This window comes from Herpailurus yagouaroundi, unplaced genomic scaffold, assembly GCF_014898765.1.
Source record: "Herpailurus yagouaroundi ecotype Mexico unplaced genomic scaffold, PumYag 188, whole genome shotgun sequence".
In the NCBI taxonomy this organism is placed as follows: domain Eukaryota; kingdom Metazoa; phylum Chordata; class Mammalia; order Carnivora; family Felidae; genus Herpailurus; species Herpailurus yagouaroundi.
This window is the reverse complement of record NW_024412419.1, coordinates 6389116-6409868: the sequence shown is the minus strand read 5'-3', so window position 1 is coordinate 6409868 and position 20753 is coordinate 6389116. Positions and strand designations below refer to the sequence as shown.

Here is a 20753-nt window from a genome sequence, read left to right as displayed (position 1 = left end):
AAGAAGAAGAAGAAGAAGAAGAAGAAGAAGAAGAAGAAGAAGAAGAAAGCAATTAAATTTACTCTTGCATCTAAAAGAATAAAATACCCAGAAATAATTAAGAAAAATATTTTTAATGTTTATTTATTTTTGAGAGACAGAGAGAGACAGAGCATGAGCAGGGGAGGGGCAGAGAGAGAGGGAGACACAGAATCTGAAGCAGGCTCCAGGCTCTGAGCTGTCAGCACAGAGCCCCACGTGGGGCTCAAACCCACAAACTGTGAGATCATGACCTGAGCCGAAGTTGGACGCTCAACCGACTGAGCCACCCAGGCGCCCCTGCCCCCACGCCCAGGAATAAATTTAACCAACAAGGTTAAAGGCTTGTACAATGAAAACTATGAATTGCTAAATTAAAGAAGATCTAAAAAAATCTAAATGGAAATATATCTCATGTTCATCAATGGGAAGACTGAATATTAAGATGTCAGAACTACCCAAAGTGATCTACAGATTTAATACAATCCCTATCAAAATAGCCTTGTTTTGCAGAAATGGAAACCTGATTCTCAGATTCACATGAAATTGCAAAGCATCCCAAATAGCCAAAACAATCTTGAAAAGATTCTTCTTGAAAAAGAAGAAAGTTGGAGGACTCACACTTCTCAATTTCAAAACTTACTGCAGACCTACGGTGATCAAAACAATGAGGCACTGGCCTAAGAATGGGGAGATAGACCAATGAAATAAAATTGAACTTTCAGAAATAAACTGATACATCTGTGGGCTGCTTGAGCTTTGACGAGGGTGCCAAGCCCATTTCATGGGGGAAAGAATGGTTTCTTCCACAAATGGTGCTGGGACGACTAGATCTCTATGTGCCAAAGAATGAAGTTGGACCCCCATTTCACACCACGTACGAAAATGAACTCTTAAGTGGATCAACCTGCTTTTTTCCAAGTGTAAATCTCTTTTCAATATCAGAAAGTGTAATTACAGTGAAAATTATTACAGAAGAATAGAGCTCTTTGGGAACAATGCATTTTTTCTTTGTATTCGTTCTGCAAATATTTATTAAGCAAAAGTGATGTGACACTATTCTGCTCTAGGCTCTGGAGATACAATAGTGAACAAAACTGAACCTCTTCCAAGCTTTAAAGGAACTTACGGTCTAGAGGGGGAATAGACATCAACAAAATAATTCCACTAATGATTATCAAATTCCGGTTGGGATATGTGGTGTGCAGGAAAGTAAATGTGCTACGAGGGTCTGCTCTTGGGAAAGACTTGCTTGAAGAGGCGGGGATTTGGGTCGAGACAAAGGGGGAGTAGGAATTAGCGGGGTCAAGACCGAACAAGAGAGCGTAGTTAGCTCCTGAGGCATTCTGGGTTTTCAGTGGTCTTTCCACACATGTGGACTTCACTTCATCTTTTGTTTCACACCCACTGGCGGTGGTGCTGAGGAGCTGTTTTCTGTCTGTGTTCCATCTCCATCCCGGAATCTCAAAAGTGCTCTGTGCATAGAGTGTTATTTAATAAATGGGCGTTCACTGATCGAATGTATTTGAGCCCAGTAGGGGTTGAATTTGTCTTAAGGTAATAAAATTGTGAGGCAGTTAAGAGTGTTCTCTAAGTTTTTGAAGGAATTTTGTCTTCTTTTTAACCTTCTAGGATTAAATAATGACATTATCAGGCAGCTACTTTTAGATAAAGTGTGACAAATCATGCCTTCTTCATAAATTATGCTTTTAGAACCTGTTTATATTTTGATTCAAAATAGAATTTTTTTTCCCCCCATGTAATTTAAGACCCCATTTTGAATGCAAGTGATTTGAATGGCTTATGTAATTTCTGCCAGGGAATTAATACGGACTTTCTATAAACCACTGTCATTTGTAATCAAAATGCCTTTAACTTACATTGCCGTTGGCGTTAACAAGTATTGCTAGATTGGTAGCATAGAAAGAAATTGCATTTAAACTTACTAGGAGCTCATTGATGCCTGAGGCTTTATAATGCTTTCTGTGGGCCATTTAACTGCTGGCAACTTTAATTCACATGATTCATAATACTGGAAATTCAAATTCACTCTTAATTGAAAAGTGAAGTTACTTAAATTCTTTAAATACTAACCTTTGGAAAAATATCTGAAAAATAAAGACACATATGATTTTAGTGGCCCATTGCCAAAAGATTATCATTTACATAAATATCTCTTTCAGTGGAAGAGTTTAACGTATTGAGCTCAAAAGGTTAGAATCGAGACTTCAATCTGGAAACCAGCAGTAGACTGTTGGCTTGTGAACAGCAGTATTGTTCATCATATTGAGAACACTGTTCACATTCAAGTTTAAGCAGAGCTGGCATTAAAATTCAGTTAATTTGTTTCATGTGACTTGTCAGCTGTGTGTTTTTATCTAAATCTTTCTAGCTTCCCTTCTTAGTATTTTATGTTCCACTCCTGAAACAGATGAACTACCTTTTTAACTGTTTAAACTCTGAAATCTTGGCCACTTCTGCAAATGAGTCTTTGTAACCATTCTCCTAGGTTTTTCATTTCATTTAAAATATATCACTGATCAGTTTGAATGCCATTTTAATTTATTAAAAAGTAATCCCATCAGAGGGTTCTTCTGTTTTGTGCAGGTGTGCGTGAGTCCGTGCAAGGGACTCCCTGAGGCTTATTAACACAAAATCCTTGTCCTTGTGTCCTCACCAGCACCCTGTCTTTTCTTGTTTGCTAATTTTGTTCCCTGGGCTTTCCCTCGGATGGCTTTTAATATTTGGCTACTAGCCCAGGATTGGGTCTGAGCAGTAAAGGAATAGAAAATAAAACCTTTTTTGAAACAGGAAAAACCTGTACTAACTTTTTTCTAGTGTATGTAATTTATTTAAAAATTATCATTTACTTCTTTTCTTTGCGAGCTAAGGACGGTGGTATTCCATAATAAATGTGGGGTTGAGAGCTGGTCAACTTCTCTTGCCCAGTTGCATGGCTTTGGGCAGGCTGGCTCATTTGTCTGAGGCTTGCTCTGCTGTGTGTAAAATGGTAACTCCTTTAACCTTCACCAAAAGGTCCTCATCCACATGTGAAGAGCCTGAAAAACCTGCTTTCTTTCCTGTTCCCTAGCCCGAGTCCTGCCTGTGGCCAAAGGCGTTCTAATTCTGACCTCACACTTGTTTAGTCATTTTGTAACTGCAAATTTTTTTGTCCTTAAAATTTTTTTATGATGTGTAATGTGATGTTTATTTTTATGAATAGATTTTAAGTTACATGTAGAATTTTCCTTTCTAATAGTGACATTAATGACCTTTTCCATTTGTTTCTTGTTTAAGGATATCAAAGAATATTCCAACAACTAAAGATGTTGAGCCACTGCTTGAAATAGATGGAGATATAAGAAACTTTGAAGTGTTCTTGTCTTCAAGGACCCCAGTTCTTGTGGCTCGAGACGTAAAAACCTTTTTGCCATGCACTGTAAACCTAGACCCCAAACTACGGGAAATTATTGCAGGTGGGTATTGGTAGTAAGTTTAATTTTTCTTATCTGAAGTCCTCAAAATGTTTCCCATTTCTAACTTAGCGATGTAAGTTTCTCTTGCTCCATGAGATACCAGGAAATACTGAACCAAGCACTACACAGGAGAATTTGTGGAATTGAGGATTAAGAATCTTGACATTCCTTAGAGAATGTTAAGTAATGTTATTTATTAAATTCACTTTATTCTAATATTTTTCATGAGAACCCACCCACCTGACTTAACTGCTTTAGAGTCAAATTTTGAGATATAGTCACCATTTTAAGATGTCAGCCCATTATGGGGCGCCTGGGTAGCTCAGTCGGTTAGGCATCTGACTTCGACTCAGGGCATGATCTCACGGTTTGTGAGTTCGAGCCCTGCGTCGGGCTCTGTGCTGACAGCTCAGAGCCTGGAGCCTGCTTCGGATTCCGTGTCGTCTTCTCTCTCTGCCCCTCCCCCACTTGTGCTCTGTTTCTCTCTGTCTCTAAAAATAAATAAATGTAAAAAAAAAAAAAAAAAAGATGTCAGCCCATTGTAATTTTTCTGTGACCAAGCTTAATATAGAAGTCTTTATCCAAGGGGGCAAAATATGGTTATCTAAACTTTAACTTAAATTTGTGGACTGGAAATTGAGGATAGTGACGTGGAAGTTTTGGAATAATTTCACTTGTCCTTGAGGCACCACTACATGCACATGCACACACACAAAATCTTTACTGAGACACATTATCTTTGGTGTGGCACTGCTGACCCGCCTTTGAGTTTTCCGGGAGTTATGAAGAGAGAGCCTGAAACTACTTGTACATTCTTTTTTTAGGTACTAGTTATAAGGCTGATGTCAAGGTGTGTTGTGTGGCCATGGAATTGGTTGTGGTTGTTCAGAGATGGATGAGTCATATACTTTGCAAGCCCACAGCTTAGCGATCATTGTATTTATTAATATCAGACAGGTGTGAATTATTAATAGTAACACTTACTGGATCATAAACAATTGTTAGAATAGCACAAGTACCTTAAAAAGTCAAAGAAAAAATTATTGCTCTGGTAACTGAAGAGAAGAATCCAGATGGTGACTTTTCAAATGGTGACAAAAGCTTTAATGCAAACTAGTTGGGTTTTTCCTCTCTGGAATGACTATGGACAAGGTTTTCCGAGCCAAGATTTCCTGTCTCCTTTAAGCCAGTTGGAATTCTTGGCAAGTGAAAAAAGCATGTCTCTGTCTGGTAACCGAAGAAGGAGGTGATAGTTGGACTAATTACTAAAGTCCTGTTTTCTTTTGCCTTCTGGGGTATCATTTAATCTTTTAGATGTTCGTGCTGCGAGGGACCAGATTAATATCGGCGGACTTGCATACCCCCCGCTGCCTTTACACGAAGCTCCTCCAAGGCCACCGTCAGGCTACAGTCAGCCTCCGTCTGTCTGTTCTTCTTCTACTTCCTTCAACGGACCGTTTGGAGGTGGGGTTGTGTCTCCACAGCCTCACAGCAGCTATTACAGTGGGATGACGGGACCCCAGCATCCATTCTACAACAGGGTAAGAGAGTGCTGGGAATCCTCAATTTTAAGAACTTGTTTGGGGGAAATATCAGAAGTTTTCTGCTGTGGATTCTATTATTGTTTTGAAATGGCACTTTAGCTTTAAAATAGGAAAAATGTTAAGGTGGAATTTAAAGTACATGATTTTTTAAAAATCAAAAGAATTTTTCACTAGGACGCGTTCTAGATCTCAATGGAGTCTGAATGTTAGAGATGCTTTTTGTTTTTGTAAGAAAGTGAACTCCACAGGGTCATCAGTGACTGTCCTGTGCTACGAAGGGAGCTGTTTCTCTATTTGTTCATAAAGAAATGTTGCATTTGTTATGTTTTGTGTAATTACATTGGCATTTAAAAACAATGGTGAACTTGAATTTCCACAGTAGTTTAGTAAACCCATATTTAATGTGTGTTGCAGCCTTTAAGCGTGAGATAATGATGGCAGATGCTGCTTGTAGGATTCAGATGTTATTGCCAAATAACAGCCCGGTGGCCCATTTCTAAAGTTATATTTCAAGTTTTGGCAGTCATGTGTAATTGTTTACTTAGTATAAATATGATAATTTTCTACTTAAAAAGATGAAAGCACAAGTATCAGTGGTATACAGACCCTGTCAAGGTTAGTAGCCCAAGCTACACCCACCTTAGTGATCTTAAATACGAAGATTTCCTACTGGAAAATGGAGCATTGAACCCTCCTTGTGTACTTTCTGGAACCATACTCTAAGGTCCGTCACAGTTTCTTATTTTTGTTGTCTCCCTCTTTAGTTTAATTGGAGAAAAACATAGAGGCTAGTATTCATAGGAGCCAACAACTGCATGCCTAAATAAATTTCACGTGAGCTAGGAAGAAAGTGAAGTTTAGAATAAATGTGGCAAAGAAGGAGTTCCAGAATTTAAATTAAAATTTCAGTTTTTGAAAAATGTTGGCCATCTAAGTACAGTTGACCCTTGAACAACACGGGTTTGAGCTGTGTGAGTCCACTTATACCAAGAGGGTTTTTGGTGTTTTGTTTCGTTTTGTTTTTTGATAAATACAATACAGTACTGTAAATGTATCTTCTCTTCCTTATGTCTTTTTTCTCTAGCTTACTTTATTGTAAGAAAACAGTATATAATGCATACAACATGCAAAATATGTGTTATTTGATTGTTCTGGTCACCAGTAGGCTATTAGTAGTTAAGTTTTGGGGAAGTCAAAAGTTATGCGTAGACTTTTGACTACTCGGAGGGTCAGCACTCCTAACCCCTGTGTTGTTCAAGCTCAACTGTAGTTAGGGGCACTATTCACAGAGGTCCTGTGAATAATGTTATTCTACTCTTTCATTCAGACAGGGAGAAAAAGGTAGATCAGTAGCATTTTATAATGTAGTCCATATTTACAAAAGTTAACTGTGGGGTAACAGTGTTGAAATGCAGGTTTTTTATTTAGCAGTCTTAAAATCTGCTGTAGTTTCGCATAAAATGGCTCATTGATCGGTCGATGACAGTTGAGGTTTTGAAACCAAGAAATTTATTTATTTTTTTAATTTACCATGCCATCTAGGCTGATGTGATGCTTTAATAGCATTTTATCATTTTAAAAACACTTAAAATTTTCTCATGTTTTTAGATCTAGTTATTATTTGTTCTAGTTATCTGAGGTTTCCAGTCTAAAAGTTAAAAGCGGAACAATTTTCTTAAATGGCAGCAGTTAAAAGGTAGGGGAGGATGTTATTTCAGTGTAATGAAGCTTAATGAGTTTTAATCTTTATGTTTAGCCCATATAATTTGCTGTCTCCTGTTTATGTGAAGTTGGCTACAAATAAAGGCAGTAGTTACAAATCTCACTAAACAATGGATTCCCCATTAATAAATACACCTTATTTAAGAGATAAACTCTAAACTATAGGATATAAAGTAAGCTCTAGGAGTAATATTCTTGGAATCCATGCTAGGTGTTCTTGTATACGTTGAGACTTTTTTTTTGGTCTTACTTAAAGCTCATCTTTTTTTGTAAAGAACAGTATTCTATTAAAAGTCCATTCTGCTTTTTTAAAGAGATTGTGAGTTAATATTTGTAAATCACTTAGAAACTGACATATGGAAGCCCGTAAAAATGTTAAAAAGAGACTCTTGTGTCAGATTGTAAGGTGCAAAACTTCAGTTGCTTACAAACCTTATATTAAATCAACAATATGAAATTTTAAATACTGGTCTTAACTTTGGGTTTAATATCTGACAGACTGTGAGTAAGGTACTTTTTCTTTTGTTTTGTCACTTGCATTATTCAAAATTTGGAGTTGTGTTTTGTTGGTTAGTTTCATTTGATAAATCTCATCACACTTTGATTTCTGTAATTGTTTATCCCCTTCTTTTGTTACGTGTTTTTTCCATAGCCATTCTTTGCCCCCTACCTTTACACGCCAAGGTATTACCCTGGCGGCTCCCAACACCTCATCTCACGTCCATCAGTAAAAACGAATTTGCCCAGAGATCAAAGCAATGGCCTAGTAAGTATAAAAAAGGGTAACTAAAGTATTAATCTAATAAGACACATAGACAGCACTAGTAGTTTGGTTATTTCCTTTCTGTAGCAAAAGAATGCAACTTATTTAATAAATAGCGTTAAGACACATAAGCTATTACTAACATAAAATGTGTTTTGTTTTTATTTCTGGTAAATGTCTATGGAAGGAAAATGACTAGCAGCCTCAGTGAATAAATGTTGAGTTGTTTACAACCAGAGTTTCTGGCTTATAATGCAGTGTTTGTTACCAAAACTTTAAAAACTAAACCTTTACATCTGCTCATTTCTAATATCTTTTTAAGAAAACATACATACATGGTATCTGTATATATATGCACATGTACACGTATATATGCTAGCCCCATGGTATAAAAGTTCAAGGATATATTGGAGGAGCATTTTAAAATTTTTTTTTTTTTCAACGTTTTTATTTTATTTTTGGGACAGAGAGAGACAGAGCATGAACGGGGGAGGGGCAGAGAGAGAGGGCGACACAGAATCGGAAACAGGCTCCAGGCTCCGAGCCATCAGCCCAGAGTCCGACGCGGGGCTCGAACTCACGGACCGCGAGATCGTGACCTGGCTGAAGTCGGACGCTTAACCGACTGCGCCACCCAGGCGCCCCTGGAGGAGCATTTTAATCGAATGGCAGAAATTAAATCGGATAGGGAATTATTCAAATGTGTGATTGAATCCAATCCAAAACAAAATACATTGTAAATTACCAGGTGTTCCTAATGGTCAGTTTAACAATGGGAAAAAAAAAGAGATTTCCCGTTAACATATTTTTATAAGTGAGAAGATAAAAGCCGTAGCACTTCAACTGTTGATTTAAAATTTAAGTGTCGCCGAGGGACGCTCCAATCACGCGCAGGTTTCGGTGTTGTCTGTGGTCGTGTTAGTGCCATGTTCATTCATCACCCTACAGCTCGGCCCCCCTCACCTTTCACCCACACTCTTGTTTTGTGTTGTTAGGAGGTTATCAAGGAGGATGCTGCTGAGGGGCTTCCTTCACCCACAGACTCCTTGAGGGTAACGGCGTAGCCTTGTGCTGGGAACACGGGCCTGTCATCGCTTCTGCAGCAGGAACGACTGTCTTAGTTGTGGTGACAGCAGTTCCCTAACTCTGCCTCGGTGCTGTGATGGCTGCTCCTGTAGAGTAGCTGAATACTAATAATGAGAGCTCACGGATTCATTTAAAAGCTAATGCTTAACTTTACCCTCTATTCACTCAACTCTTTTTCCCCTTTTTCAATGACACCAGGATGGGCTTTGTTTTTTACAGCAGCCACCAGGAGCAGTCAGTTGGTGGTATTTGTTCCTTGGTATTGAGCTGTTTTCACCTTTGACTGGTGGTGTTCTTCGGCCTGCAGTTGGTACTGCACGCATGGAACACTTCTGAAAGTTTCCTAAGTCCCCCTTGAGGGCATAAAAGCACATTATCAGCTAGATGGTGTAGACCAAAACGGATCTGTAGTGCCTTATTCTTAATCTAGGTGTCCACAGTTTGTGAAACCTTAGCGTGAATGTACTATTTTTCTTTATCTGTATATTTATTAAAATAAAATTTTTAGATAAGCAGGTGGTTCATTATATAACTTGAATTTTTTAAACCTTTTTTTGGCTAACACCTTAAAGCGAGTTTCTTTTAAAAAACTGTATAGGAAATCATTTCATATATTTATCATTCATTCAAGACTTTGTATTTAATAAGAGATTTGTTTAATGTGATGAGCCTGAAAATCTTCATTTACTCAGTGTGGAATTTAGGAACCCACTCTGTATTTTTAAAAAAAATTTTTTTTTCAACGTTTATTCATTTTTGGGACAGAGAGAGACAGAGCATGAACGGGTGAGGGGCAGAGAGAGAGGGAGACACAGAATCGGAAACAGGCTCCAGGCTCTGAGCCATCAGCCCAGAGCCCGACGCGGGGCTCGAACTCCCGGACCGCGAGATCGTGACCTGGCTGAAGTCGGACGCTTAACCGACTGCGCCACCCAGGCGCCCCGAACCCATTCTGTATTTTAATGTCTACTGATTAATTTACAGAATGTTATGCCCATGTAAACATGATCAGTTTAATCTAGAGCTCTGCTAAAATGTGGCATGACGGTTAGAATTAATGTGGGGAAATACTACATCCTGAGCTTACCCACAATTTTTAACTTAAAACATGCATTTGGGTAGGCAGTAGTTCTTTAACTTTAATTTTCTTTGAGTTTTTCTTTGAGAAACTTTGAGTTTCTTGGGGTTTCTCTAAGAGAAAGAACCATCTTGGTGTTTTCACTGAGGAGCTGATGATTCTTTTTAAGTCATTAATGTTTCAGCTGAAGTGTTTGAGTGACTCCAATTATCCAGGAATAATAGACACAATAAACCACTATAATTCTATTTGGGTGTTGGGGGAATCTTTTATCCGTGGATCATTGCCACTGTATGCAAGAATGACTTTTAGTTTAGTCAGAGAGCCTTTCATACATACCTTCGTGCATGTAATGCAATTCTCTAAGCTAAAATTCCTTAGCAAACTTTTGATGAAAATCAGATACTGTGAAGAATTTGATGGTCTTAATGACACAGACATGCTGAAATAGTCGCTATTCCCATGCTTGAGTGTGTGGACAAAGACTTATAATTAAAAGATGTCTGTAGTTTCTTTCAGGGACCAGTGAAGGAGCATCAAGCAAATTGGAAATGGGTTTTTGGGGAAGGGGAAATAATGCAATTCTTGCGATGTGTTTAGAAAGCCAATAACAAAGCAGAAAGGTGCTCTGCCTACATTAGTGCCTTTGTTTAGTAAAATAACCATACTATTTGCTGTTCTTTTAACATTAAAAGGTAGTTTTGTGATTGGCCCAGTGAATAATAAATGCTTATCACGCTTTTTTTTTGCTTTTAAGAAATTAACAATGACAATAGCATGTAAAATTTGTTTGGTAGAAGACTAGTAAAAGTAGACACGTAGTTCAAAGCCAAATTAAAAGCAGTGGTGGAAATGTGGAGAAGTATCTGTACATGGGAACCTTGTCTGGGATCTTTAGAGCTGAATCAACATAGCAGTAGTTAATGTAAAAAATAGCTAGCTCTTCATGGCTCATATGGCTTTCCAGTCCTGTAGTAGAAAATGGTAGATTTCTGAGATAACAGGCCTGTGAATTGAGTCCGTCTGCTCATTCAGCTGTCCCCCTGTATACAGGAGGTGATGACAAGAGGCGCTCGCTTATAGATAAGTCAGGAGCTACACAAACATCTTGGGACAAATTATCTTGTCATTACGGACACAGAATGATGAGTAAAAATAAATATAGAATACCACCAATAAAGCAAGACTGTAAAGAGTTAACCAACTGGGATTTTCAGTGTAAGTGGTCCCATCTTTTTGTACCGTAAGGAATTTTGATAAACCTTTATAAAGTAGAGCCTTATGAAAACAATTGGGTTTTCTTACATTAAAGGAACACTGTAATGATTATAGCTTGCTTGCGAAGGACAGTCAAGGACTTACCAGGCAGGTTATTGGTATGTCCAAGTGTTTCACAAAAGTGAAGATGTAAAATACAAGACTCTGTGCTAACTTTAAAAAATAATTTTATACTAGAGAAAATATATGCCAAATCTTATAAAACTGGGCAAAAAATTAACATTGGACCCAAGATATATGTTCCCCAGAATATCACAGCTAGAAAGGAGCTTTTAAGGCAGAGAAGTTCTTTTCAGAAATGAAATATTAATCAGGACTCTGGTTCCTAAAACCAATAAAAGCTGAACTCTGGTCCCCACCTTGGACTTACCCTGCCTCTTGAGGATCCTCAAGAACTCTAGTCCCTGTGGCCTCGTTCGGCTTCATGGTACAGAAGAACGTTCAAGACTGGGTCTGGGAGATTTACCTGAGGTTTACTGGAGGGGAGCGCCAGATAGATGTATGACAAGGATCCATGTGGCCTGTGTCACAACCCAGTCCTCAGACATGCTGCCTTCTTTGCTCCTGTTAATACTAAGCATGACTTAGCCAGGTATTTGATCTTAAGTCAAATAGACCCTGGTGGTTAGCTCTTTGCCTTGGACAAACTACTTAACATCTTGGATACCCAACTTCCTCATCTGGAAAATGCAGGCCTACCCCATAGGTCTGACTTAAGGATTACTCAGCCTTAGCATACTTTAAGTACTTAGTGATTATTATTACTACACCAAAGGCAAATTTCATGGAGCTTTAAAGACTCAGAAACTAAAACTGTTCCATGTTAAATTAAATGACCTGTGTCTCAATAGTGGGAGCAGTGTACAAATACACCATTCAGTGTAGATTAACTCAGTCTTTTATCTGTTGATGCTTCTGTGGCCCGAAAAGTGTCCATCAGTTTGTTTTCTTAGAATTTAGAAGGATTTCTGGGTTGAGTGCTCTGAATACTTTTAGATTTTGACAGCCTTCTAGGGAATTTACTCGGTGCCTTTACTTTCTCTCAGTCCGATTCCCACTAGGAAATAGTGGCATCCGAGCATCCTGGGACCATGAAGGGAAGGGCCCAATAGGGGAGGGCTTATCTCATGCCAGGCCTCCTCGGGGCATTTTGTTGCGGTATTTCAGGTTGCTCATAGGAGTATTCAGTCTTTTTATTTAAGGCATGCTGCTCGTGGCGGAAGCTGTATTTCACTGAAAAGCAGTCCTTCGAAAGAAGGAATGGTACAGCCTCTCTTTACCCTTTTATCCTCCCTTGAATTATTTAGCACGGACTACTACCGATGCCTGTGTGATCACTCACTGGCTGCACAAACTTGAGCATCTCCCAGGCACTATTCTAGTGGGATGCAGCAGTGAAGAAAACTGATGGAACTCCTACCCGCATCGAGCTTCTAGGTTTGAAGGCTGCCGCAGGAATTATCAGGACTCTGAGGTCATTCCTTCTCAGCCTTCTCTGCCACAGGGTTTACTTGATACCTTTAGACAGCTTTATTTAGATCACTTTTATACCACATTGAAAAGGCATGAAGATAAATAGTACAAAGTATAATTGTGAAGAGCTTCAGAACTGCAAAGGCAGTGTCGAGAACAGTATCCTTATTTCCAGCGTGCCGTTAGAGATTGATGAAAATGGTGGAATTAATACAGGCATTAAAAATGAAGGTCTTGGTTTTCATTAAACTGGATCCAGTGGGAGTAACTCAGTAAAAAGTAAAAAAAGATGGGGCTTGATAGTAGATAATTTTTATTTCCACCACTGGCTTAGAACTTAAACCTGTTTTCAAACAAGTATATGTCCAAATCAAGCTGTCTCTCATTGTTCAGGAGCAGACTTGGACAAGAAAGCTAAAGACGCCGTGGGTAAGGAGTGGGCATGTTTTAGGTTTTACGTAGAGTGCAGGCACCTGTCACCTCTCAGTGGCTTCTGTCGGGGTCATTCCTGCTTTGTAAAGTGATTTAGAAGTGCATTTTTATTCTGTTCCAGTATGGAAAAGTATTCACTTATTTTTCCTTTAATAATGTAGTGAAAAATTGTATTCACCTCAGGCTCCAAAGTCTTTGTGCCAGACTTCGACCCAAGAAAACTTTCTTTCCCTAAGCGATTAATAAACTGCCACAAAATTGGTGGAGATATTTCCACTGAAATATACTGCAGTAATGATATCATTGAAACTCTGGTGTATGGTTAGAAGTTAAAACATGAAATCGTGTTCATTGCAGTTTTTGGTACTTTTTTTAAAAGGCTGCCCTTAAAATGTAGTGTTAAGCCTTATCTGTCAACTTTGACCTCATTATTTCTCATGCAATCTGAAGAGTGAGTTATATTTTCCAGCTAGGTCAACAACAGCTTTCTTTTGTGTTTTGGGTATCTTATACTAAGCTAATTTCATTAGCATTCCTTTTTTCAAGTCTCCATGTGTGTGTATATATATATAGAGAGAGAGAGCGCATATATATATATATATATATATATATATATGTGCGATATATATATATATACATATATATGTTATATAATATATAATACATTTATATATAATTAACATATATAGTAACTTTCTGAAAATCCTGTTTATAAGGTAGATATGTAAATTAGAAGAAAAGATTCCCATTAGGTGTTGCAGATACTGAAGATGTTAAAAGGACAACATTGACATCAGGCTAGCAGGGCCCTGCCCTTTATTAAAACAATGTTGTAAGTTAACTTTGAATCAGTATTGTCAGTCATCTGTAGATTATTTTCACTATTTAACAATTTTTACTACCACCCTAGTGGGTATAGAAGAATAATCAGTAACAGTGGCATCGGCTTTCAATGGAAGTTTTAAAAAATCTACATCACTGAAATCGTTCTGTTAATCACAGTATGCAGATACTTTCTGCCTTATGTTTAGGATTTCTTGAGCCATAAGGCTCTTAAGGCTTTCTTTTCAAATGGTATTTTAGTGCATCGATCATGTGCCAGATGCCCAGTGAAACAAACCCCAAATCTGAAAAGTAGATTTCTGAACATTAAGCATAGTGTGGCTAGATAATATTTCATTTTATGAGGTGCTCACGTGAATTCCAAGTGCTTAAATCTTATTAGTAAAGTGGTTCTCTTCAGTTGCAGTTTTTAATTAGAATATCTAAATATTAATTTTATACTGGTAGGTGGTAGGAATATTGACTTTTCACAGCAAATTTTATTTACCTGGTTCTCCTGTTGAATGTATGGCCCATGATTTATTCTTTTAATAGAAAGACTATATGTTCTGAGAGTACAGTTTTAATGTTACCAAGAGCATGTTAATGACATCACACTAACCTGTGTGTGTGCGTGTGTGCGCGTGTGTGCAACTGCGCATGTGTGTTCCTTGCCTGGTGCTGCTGCAGAGGTGTCTGAGGGGTGACAAGCGTGCTGCCTGTGTTTATTACATGTGCCTATTTGATGTTTTACTTAAGCTCGTGTCCTTCATTCTGTTTTATTCCTTCCTTAAAGCCGTGTGACTCTGGGTTTAACAAACAAAGACAGGTACAGAAACTTTCAGTGAAATCTTCTTACTCACTTTTCTTATTAGACTATTAGAAGCAACCATTGGCACCCTCACGCTGGGCTGTTGATACATCTCTGCTTATTTCAGTGCCCGAGTTTATTTTAATAGCCGCTTTTAGCCTTTGCATGGCACTCATTCTGGCTAATCACTTTTAAGCTTATTTAATAAATTTACCAAAACGATAGTGTTTCAGAGTGTAGTTTTAATCTACTTACAATATAAGATAATATAGTTGCATCAAGGCAATTTCAGTCTGTTTTGTTAGCTTTACTTTTCCCTAAAGAAATTCTGACTTGTGTGCATTTTGAAGTTTATATTTAACAGTTTAAACAAACTAACATCTTTTGTATTCAAATATCTGCATTAGAAATTTTTTAAAAATAAATTGTGATATATGTTGTGAAATGATCTGTTCTAGACTGATAGCTGATATATTTCAAATAAGAATGCATGATAAACTTTAGAATATTACCGTTCTGTATTTTGTCAAAGTAATATAATTAGTTTTCTGTTCATTTACCTGTTGAATTATTAAGTACTCTTTTTCCTTATCACTTTGGTACTCTTTGTCCTTTTATGAGTTTTCCATCCAAAAATCATTATTTTGATTACTAAGACTCATTTGGTTTCAAAATAATTGTATTATATGTGATTATTTTAAATGTATGTTTATTTATTTGGAGAGAGAGCGCATATGCCTGTACCTGTGCGGCGAGGAGGGTCAGAGAGAGAGGGAAAGAGAGAATCTCAAGCAGGCTCCACACGGTTAGCATGGAGCCCCACATGGGGCTCGATCTCACAAACCTGTGAGATCACGACCTGAGCGGAAATTAAGGGTTGGATCCTTAACTGACTGAGCACCCACATGCCCCTATACGTGATTATTTTAGAAAAGACCTGGCAGGTAATTACCATTTCTCCAATGTAACATATTTTAATTTATTGATAATTTACTCCTCATCTTGAAAAAGTCCTACCTACATATAACCAGGAGTCAGACTCTGGCTTTGGGATCTTATGATCATGTGTGTGTTTATCTTTTCTTATAAAGCTTCTAAAAGTCATTCAGAGAGTGTATATTTTCTGCATCATCCCCAGTGATACAGAAATTATGTTTTAAAATAATTGATAAAATGCAAACGTTTTAAAGGTGCATAAAAGTAAAATTATGTGGAACTTTGTTTTTTCGAAGGACAACAGTGGTATCTATCAGCATTGCTCTATCGCTGAGCTCCCAGATTCTCTGTGGAAATAAGATACTCTAAAAGTTTACGTTTCCCCCCGAGCTGACAGAGTTAATTTGTTCCATGTCTATGATACTTTTCCTTTTTAGCATAGTCAGAAATAGAGTTTTGGGGGGATTAAAAAAACTTTTTACTTTAAAATAATTTTAGACTTAAATAAAAGGTATAAAAATAGTATTCCCTTCGTGTTAACATCTTTCATGACTGTAGCATACTGTTTAAGAGCAGAAGTTAAAATCGGTACGATACTGTTAACTACCTACAGACTTTGAATTTCACCGGTTTTCCACTAATGTCGTTGCTCTGGCCCGAGCCAATCTAGTTGTGTTTGTTTATATTTCTCCTTAGAGTTCTCTGATCTGTGACAGTTCCTTGGTCCTTCCTTGTCTTTCATGACCTTGAGTATCGCTTCTGAAGAATACCGGTCAGGTATTTTACAGACTGTCCCTCTGTTTGGGTTTGTCAGCTGGAGGTTATATGTCTCTGGTAAGAGACCCACACGGGTGGTGCCATGCCCTTCTCAGCGCATCCTGTTAGAGGGTCTGTGCTGGGCCGGAGTCTTACTGCTGCTAATGCTAACCTTAATCGCTTGGGTAAGGCGGCCTCTGCCAGGTCTCAACACTGTAAAGTTGTATTTTCCCCTTTTTAACGAATACATATCTTGGGAGAGATACTTTGATACTCTGCAAATATCCTGTTTCTACTTATACTTTTGCCCATTAAGTTCAGTACACATGGATGCATCTTAGATACAACCACTCTTGTTGTGGTGCTTTCTTAATGGTAACTTTCTCTTTCTTTCTTCTACAATTATTAATTCAATTCTATTAGGAAAAGCTGTCTTTTTGTTCCTCAATTATTTATGCAGTTACTTATTTTCACTTAATTATTTCACTTATTCAGTTGTTCCTTTATAGCAGTAAGGACTCATTCTATACAGAGTAAGTTATAATCCATTATGATAATTATTTTGTTGATCAAGGTGTGACTTTTGAACCAAGAATATGTAAAGCATAAATGCATCCAGAGAGAAGAGACAGGTTGAGGAATAAAAATGTTTGGAAGGCAGCAATGAAGACCATTTAAAAGATGAATATCATTCACCAGTAAAAACAATAAAGTGCCTACGCACGCCGTGACACGGATGAACCTTGAAAACATGATCCTAACTGAAGGAAGCCAGACACAAAGGGTCACATGTTGTGTGGCTCCATTTATATAAAAAGTCCTGGATAGGCAGGTCTAGAGACAGAAAGATTAGTAGTTGACGGGTTGGGAATGGATGTTGAAGGGTGGAGAATGACTACTAACGGGTACAGGGATTTCTTTTTAGGGATATGAAAATGTCGCAAAATGGATTGTGGTAATGGTTTTACAACTATGCAAGTATAGTAAAAACCACTGAATCATCCACTTTTAAAGGGAGAATTGTATGGTATGTGAATTATATCTCGATAAAGCTGTTTAAAAGGAAAGGAAGATAAAACCAATATGGTTATTAAGAATTCATAAAAAGCATTTTAAATTTCTATAGTAGATATTGGATAATTAGCATGTTGAATATTGGCTATACTCATCCAGGCAGAAAATAGAACTATGTATAGAGATAGGAAAACCAAATTATGGAAATACTAGTGTTTTGCTGTTAGTATTTTTTGAAGCAGTTGTACCTCGGACCGTATAATATATGCATGTTTCAAATTTACATTTAATTAAAAACAAACTCTGAGTAAACATGTTTGGTGCAGTATATTCCAAGTCATTAACTTCCAAACTTTTATGGGTCCGTCTCATACTTGTTAACTTGCAGAGATTCCCTAACTGTCATAAATTAATACTCCAACTCCCTGTTCAATACGGTCTCATTCCCTAGCTATATTTATATATAATAAAGATATGTGCTGTGTATATGCTGTTTGTGTGTATGTGCTCTCACATTACAAATAACGTTTAGCAACCGGTTAATAGGCAGTTTGGGCTGTGTTATCGTGTATTTTTGTCCTGATAATGGTAAAAGAAGCAGTAGAAAATATGTTTACACATCCTTGAGGATAGGATATTATTAAATTAGATTGAGTGGTATACAGGGCAGATCATTTGAACGTTGTCTTTATCTGCTATACTAGTTGGTTTGTCTTTTCTTTATTGTGGTTATAGTTTCTTTAAATTTTTTTCTTTTTTAAAATTTTTTAAATGTTTATTTATTATCAAGAGACAGAGAGAGAGAGAGACAGAGCATGAGCATAGGAGGGGCAGAGACAGGAGGAGACACAGAATGCGAAGCAGGCTCCAGGCTCTGAGCTGTCAGCACAGAACCTGACTCGGGGCTTGAACTCTCAAACTGAGAGATCATGACCTGAGCTGAAGTCGGACGCTTAACCGACTGAGCCACCCAGGTGCCCCCTAGTTTCTTTAAATTCTTCAAAAATAGTCCGTTGGAACAAGGGAAATAGGAAGTTGTAAGACCTGATAAGTTAGGGTTCTGGTACAAATCTGCTACTAACTAGCTATTTGTTCTGTGACTTTGAAGTCAAAACTTAACCTGTTTAGACCTCAGTGTCCACACCTATAATTGAGGAGATCCATATATAATTGACCACAGGGCAAACACTTCTTTAGTACGTCACCACATTCATAAGTTGTTTTTCTTCTAAGTAAGTACTAGAATTATTTATTATTGTGATTTTTCTTTTAAATGAAACCACATTTTAATGGATTGTATTTACTTTTACCTGTGTTAAGAAGTAATATTTCTGTTTTATATTTACGTGCTTATTGAATAGATTCTTAAAGGGAAGTTTTAAATTCCTTGGATATAAAATCTGGTCAAGGTGTGAAAACTTCAGCTCTCATAGACTATCAAGCTAGTATGTAGAGACATTTAAAGCTGTTCAGTATAGGCATTTAAAAAATTATTTCATACATTTACCTTTTGTATTTTTATAATACAGTCATCTGAATTTTCCCTCTTTGTTCCTTTTTTTTCTTTCCTTTTTTTTAACCCCCTGTCCTTCCTGTGATTAAGGGCTGTACCCTACTTTTCTGCGGTCAGGCTGTAAACATTTGAGAAGTTGGCCTAGGCTTCATTCACGGAATGCTCTATCTTCATAGAAAAGTCGTTTTGATCAGGCTGTATTTGCTAGAATACAAGCCGCTCATTAAACTAGAACAGTAGCTAAATCTGTTCCCTAATGGCATTTTCCCATACTACACATATTTGTTGTTTTTAACCTTCGTTTGAAAATTTGTTATTAATTGGAGTACTTCTTAGTGTAACTTCATGAGAGTTTCTCTGTCATGCGCTACATGCATCTGGCATGAAATGCTATTCACACATGTATTTTTCCATGGCTTATCTAGGGGTCAGGCCCAGCCTCAGGAGCAGTGGTATCACTGAATTCAATGAATGTGGATGCGGTATGTGAGAAACTGAAGCAAATAGAGGGGCTGGACCAGAGTATGCTGCCTCAGTATTGTGCAACAATCAAAAAGGTGATGTGCACACTGACCTGCTGACTCAAAGCAGGACTGAGGGTGCGGGGACGGGCTCTGTGGACAATGAACGCTTCAGTTCCAGCAGCTCAAAGATGCATTCTCTGTTGCAATGGGAAAGCTCCAAATGGAAACGTGATTCTCGCTCTTTTGTATCCTAAAATTGCCCTACTGGTCCTTAGTTTATAGGTGGATAAAAGACAGTAGCTGTATTACAGTGTTATTGTTTTAATTTTTTTTAATGTTTATTTTTAAGAGAGAGAGAGAGAGAGAGAGAGAGTGACAGAGCACAAGCAGGGGAGGGGCAGAGAGAGAGGGAGACACAGAATCCGAAGCCGGCTCCAGGCTCCGAGCTGTCAGCACAGAGCCCGACGCAGGGCTCGAACGCACTAACTGTGAGATCATGACCTGATTTGAAGTCAGATGCTTAACCAGCTGAGCCACCCAGGCTCCCCGCAATGTTATTTTTTAAATGATCGAATATAAGTAAAAATGCCTTGATGAGAAATACAAAGCTCTGAGGAACTTCACATTTAGATAAACAGTAACTCATGTCTCCAATATGCAACACAGAACATTTAAAGGCTTTTTCTGTTATATTTTCTTTGTATTATTTGTGACTTAATAATTATCAGAGTAAACCACACTTGCTTCATTTTCCCCAAGTTCTCACTTTTATGTGTTAATAGGACTTAGGAATATGTCCCATTTGATGAACCCTCATAGGTTTGGTGTGCGAGGCTCACATGCATGAGGAAGTTTATTCCTCCTATGTCCTATTCTTCCTACTCTCCCGGCCACCGCAAAGGTGGACAGTGACGCCTGGGATTCAGGGGAGGCTTCCCATATTATACAAGCCTGCGTCCCTGTTAGAGTGGATATTTGCACTAAGTTACGCTTTTTCTTTTACTACAGTAGAGTAGAACATTAGTTACAAGCCTCTACTTCAAAGAATGGCATCTAAAAAAGTTTTGTAAAGAATGATGAGCTTGTAAAATGAGATACCATTTTACTAATCCTAACTTGCGTTTAGTCGGAAAGGTTTCAGATAATGTCAGTTTCCTTACAGGTCTAGTTAGTGCTGATGCCTGTTTGCAAAAGCATCAAGCATTGCCTTCCCAAGGTACAAACCTGACTCTCTCCTCCAGGCCACTTGGGTAGTATCAGGAAAGGATGAGGCCTCCAACTTGAATCGTGGGCAATTTTGTTTCCATCTTGACAGCATTTTCTTTCCACTCAGCTCTTTACTGACAGCCCTGGCTTCTGAGGCCCATCTTAGCCCTGGTTTTTTAAGTGCTGCGAACTGCTTTGCATTTCTGCAGCAGGACCTCTGTCATGGGCTTGCTCTGCACTTGTGTCTTCACAATTAACTTGAGTGAGCAGAGGAGGGGCAGAGAGAGGGAGAGAGGATCCCAAGCAGGCTCTGCACTGTCAGCACAGAGCCCCATGCTGGGCTCAATCCCACGAACCGTGA

At 38.1% G+C, this 20753-nt stretch overlaps 1 protein-coding gene across 15 annotated transcripts in view; it reads left to right on the top strand.

Moving 5' to 3' along the window:
* The window catches only part of KIDINS220 (kinase D interacting substrate 220), a 103063-nt gene that overhangs the window by 68746 nt on the left and 13564 nt on the right, over window positions 1-20753 (top strand). For 6 of the 15 annotated variants that reach the window (XR_005797096.1, XM_040496011.1, XM_040496002.1 and 3 more), the window contains 7 exons: window positions 3316-3494; window positions 4809-5035; window positions 7413-7526; window positions 8519-8575; window positions 12832-12867; window positions 14489-14521; window positions 19148-19279. Coding sequence is in view for 14 of the 15 variants with exons in the window: in XM_040496011.1 (XP_040351945.1) it covers window positions 3316-3494; window positions 4809-5035; window positions 7413-7526; window positions 8519-8575; window positions 12832-12867; window positions 14489-14521; window positions 19148-19279 (778 nt within the window). In the remaining variant the exon portion in view is untranslated. The remainder of the gene's footprint in view (window positions 1-3315; window positions 3495-4808; window positions 5036-7412; window positions 7527-8518; window positions 8576-12831; window positions 12868-14488; window positions 14522-19147; window positions 19280-20753) is intronic. The other 9 variants (XM_040496015.1, XM_040496013.1, XM_040496009.1 and 6 more) reach the window with 4 other exon arrangements.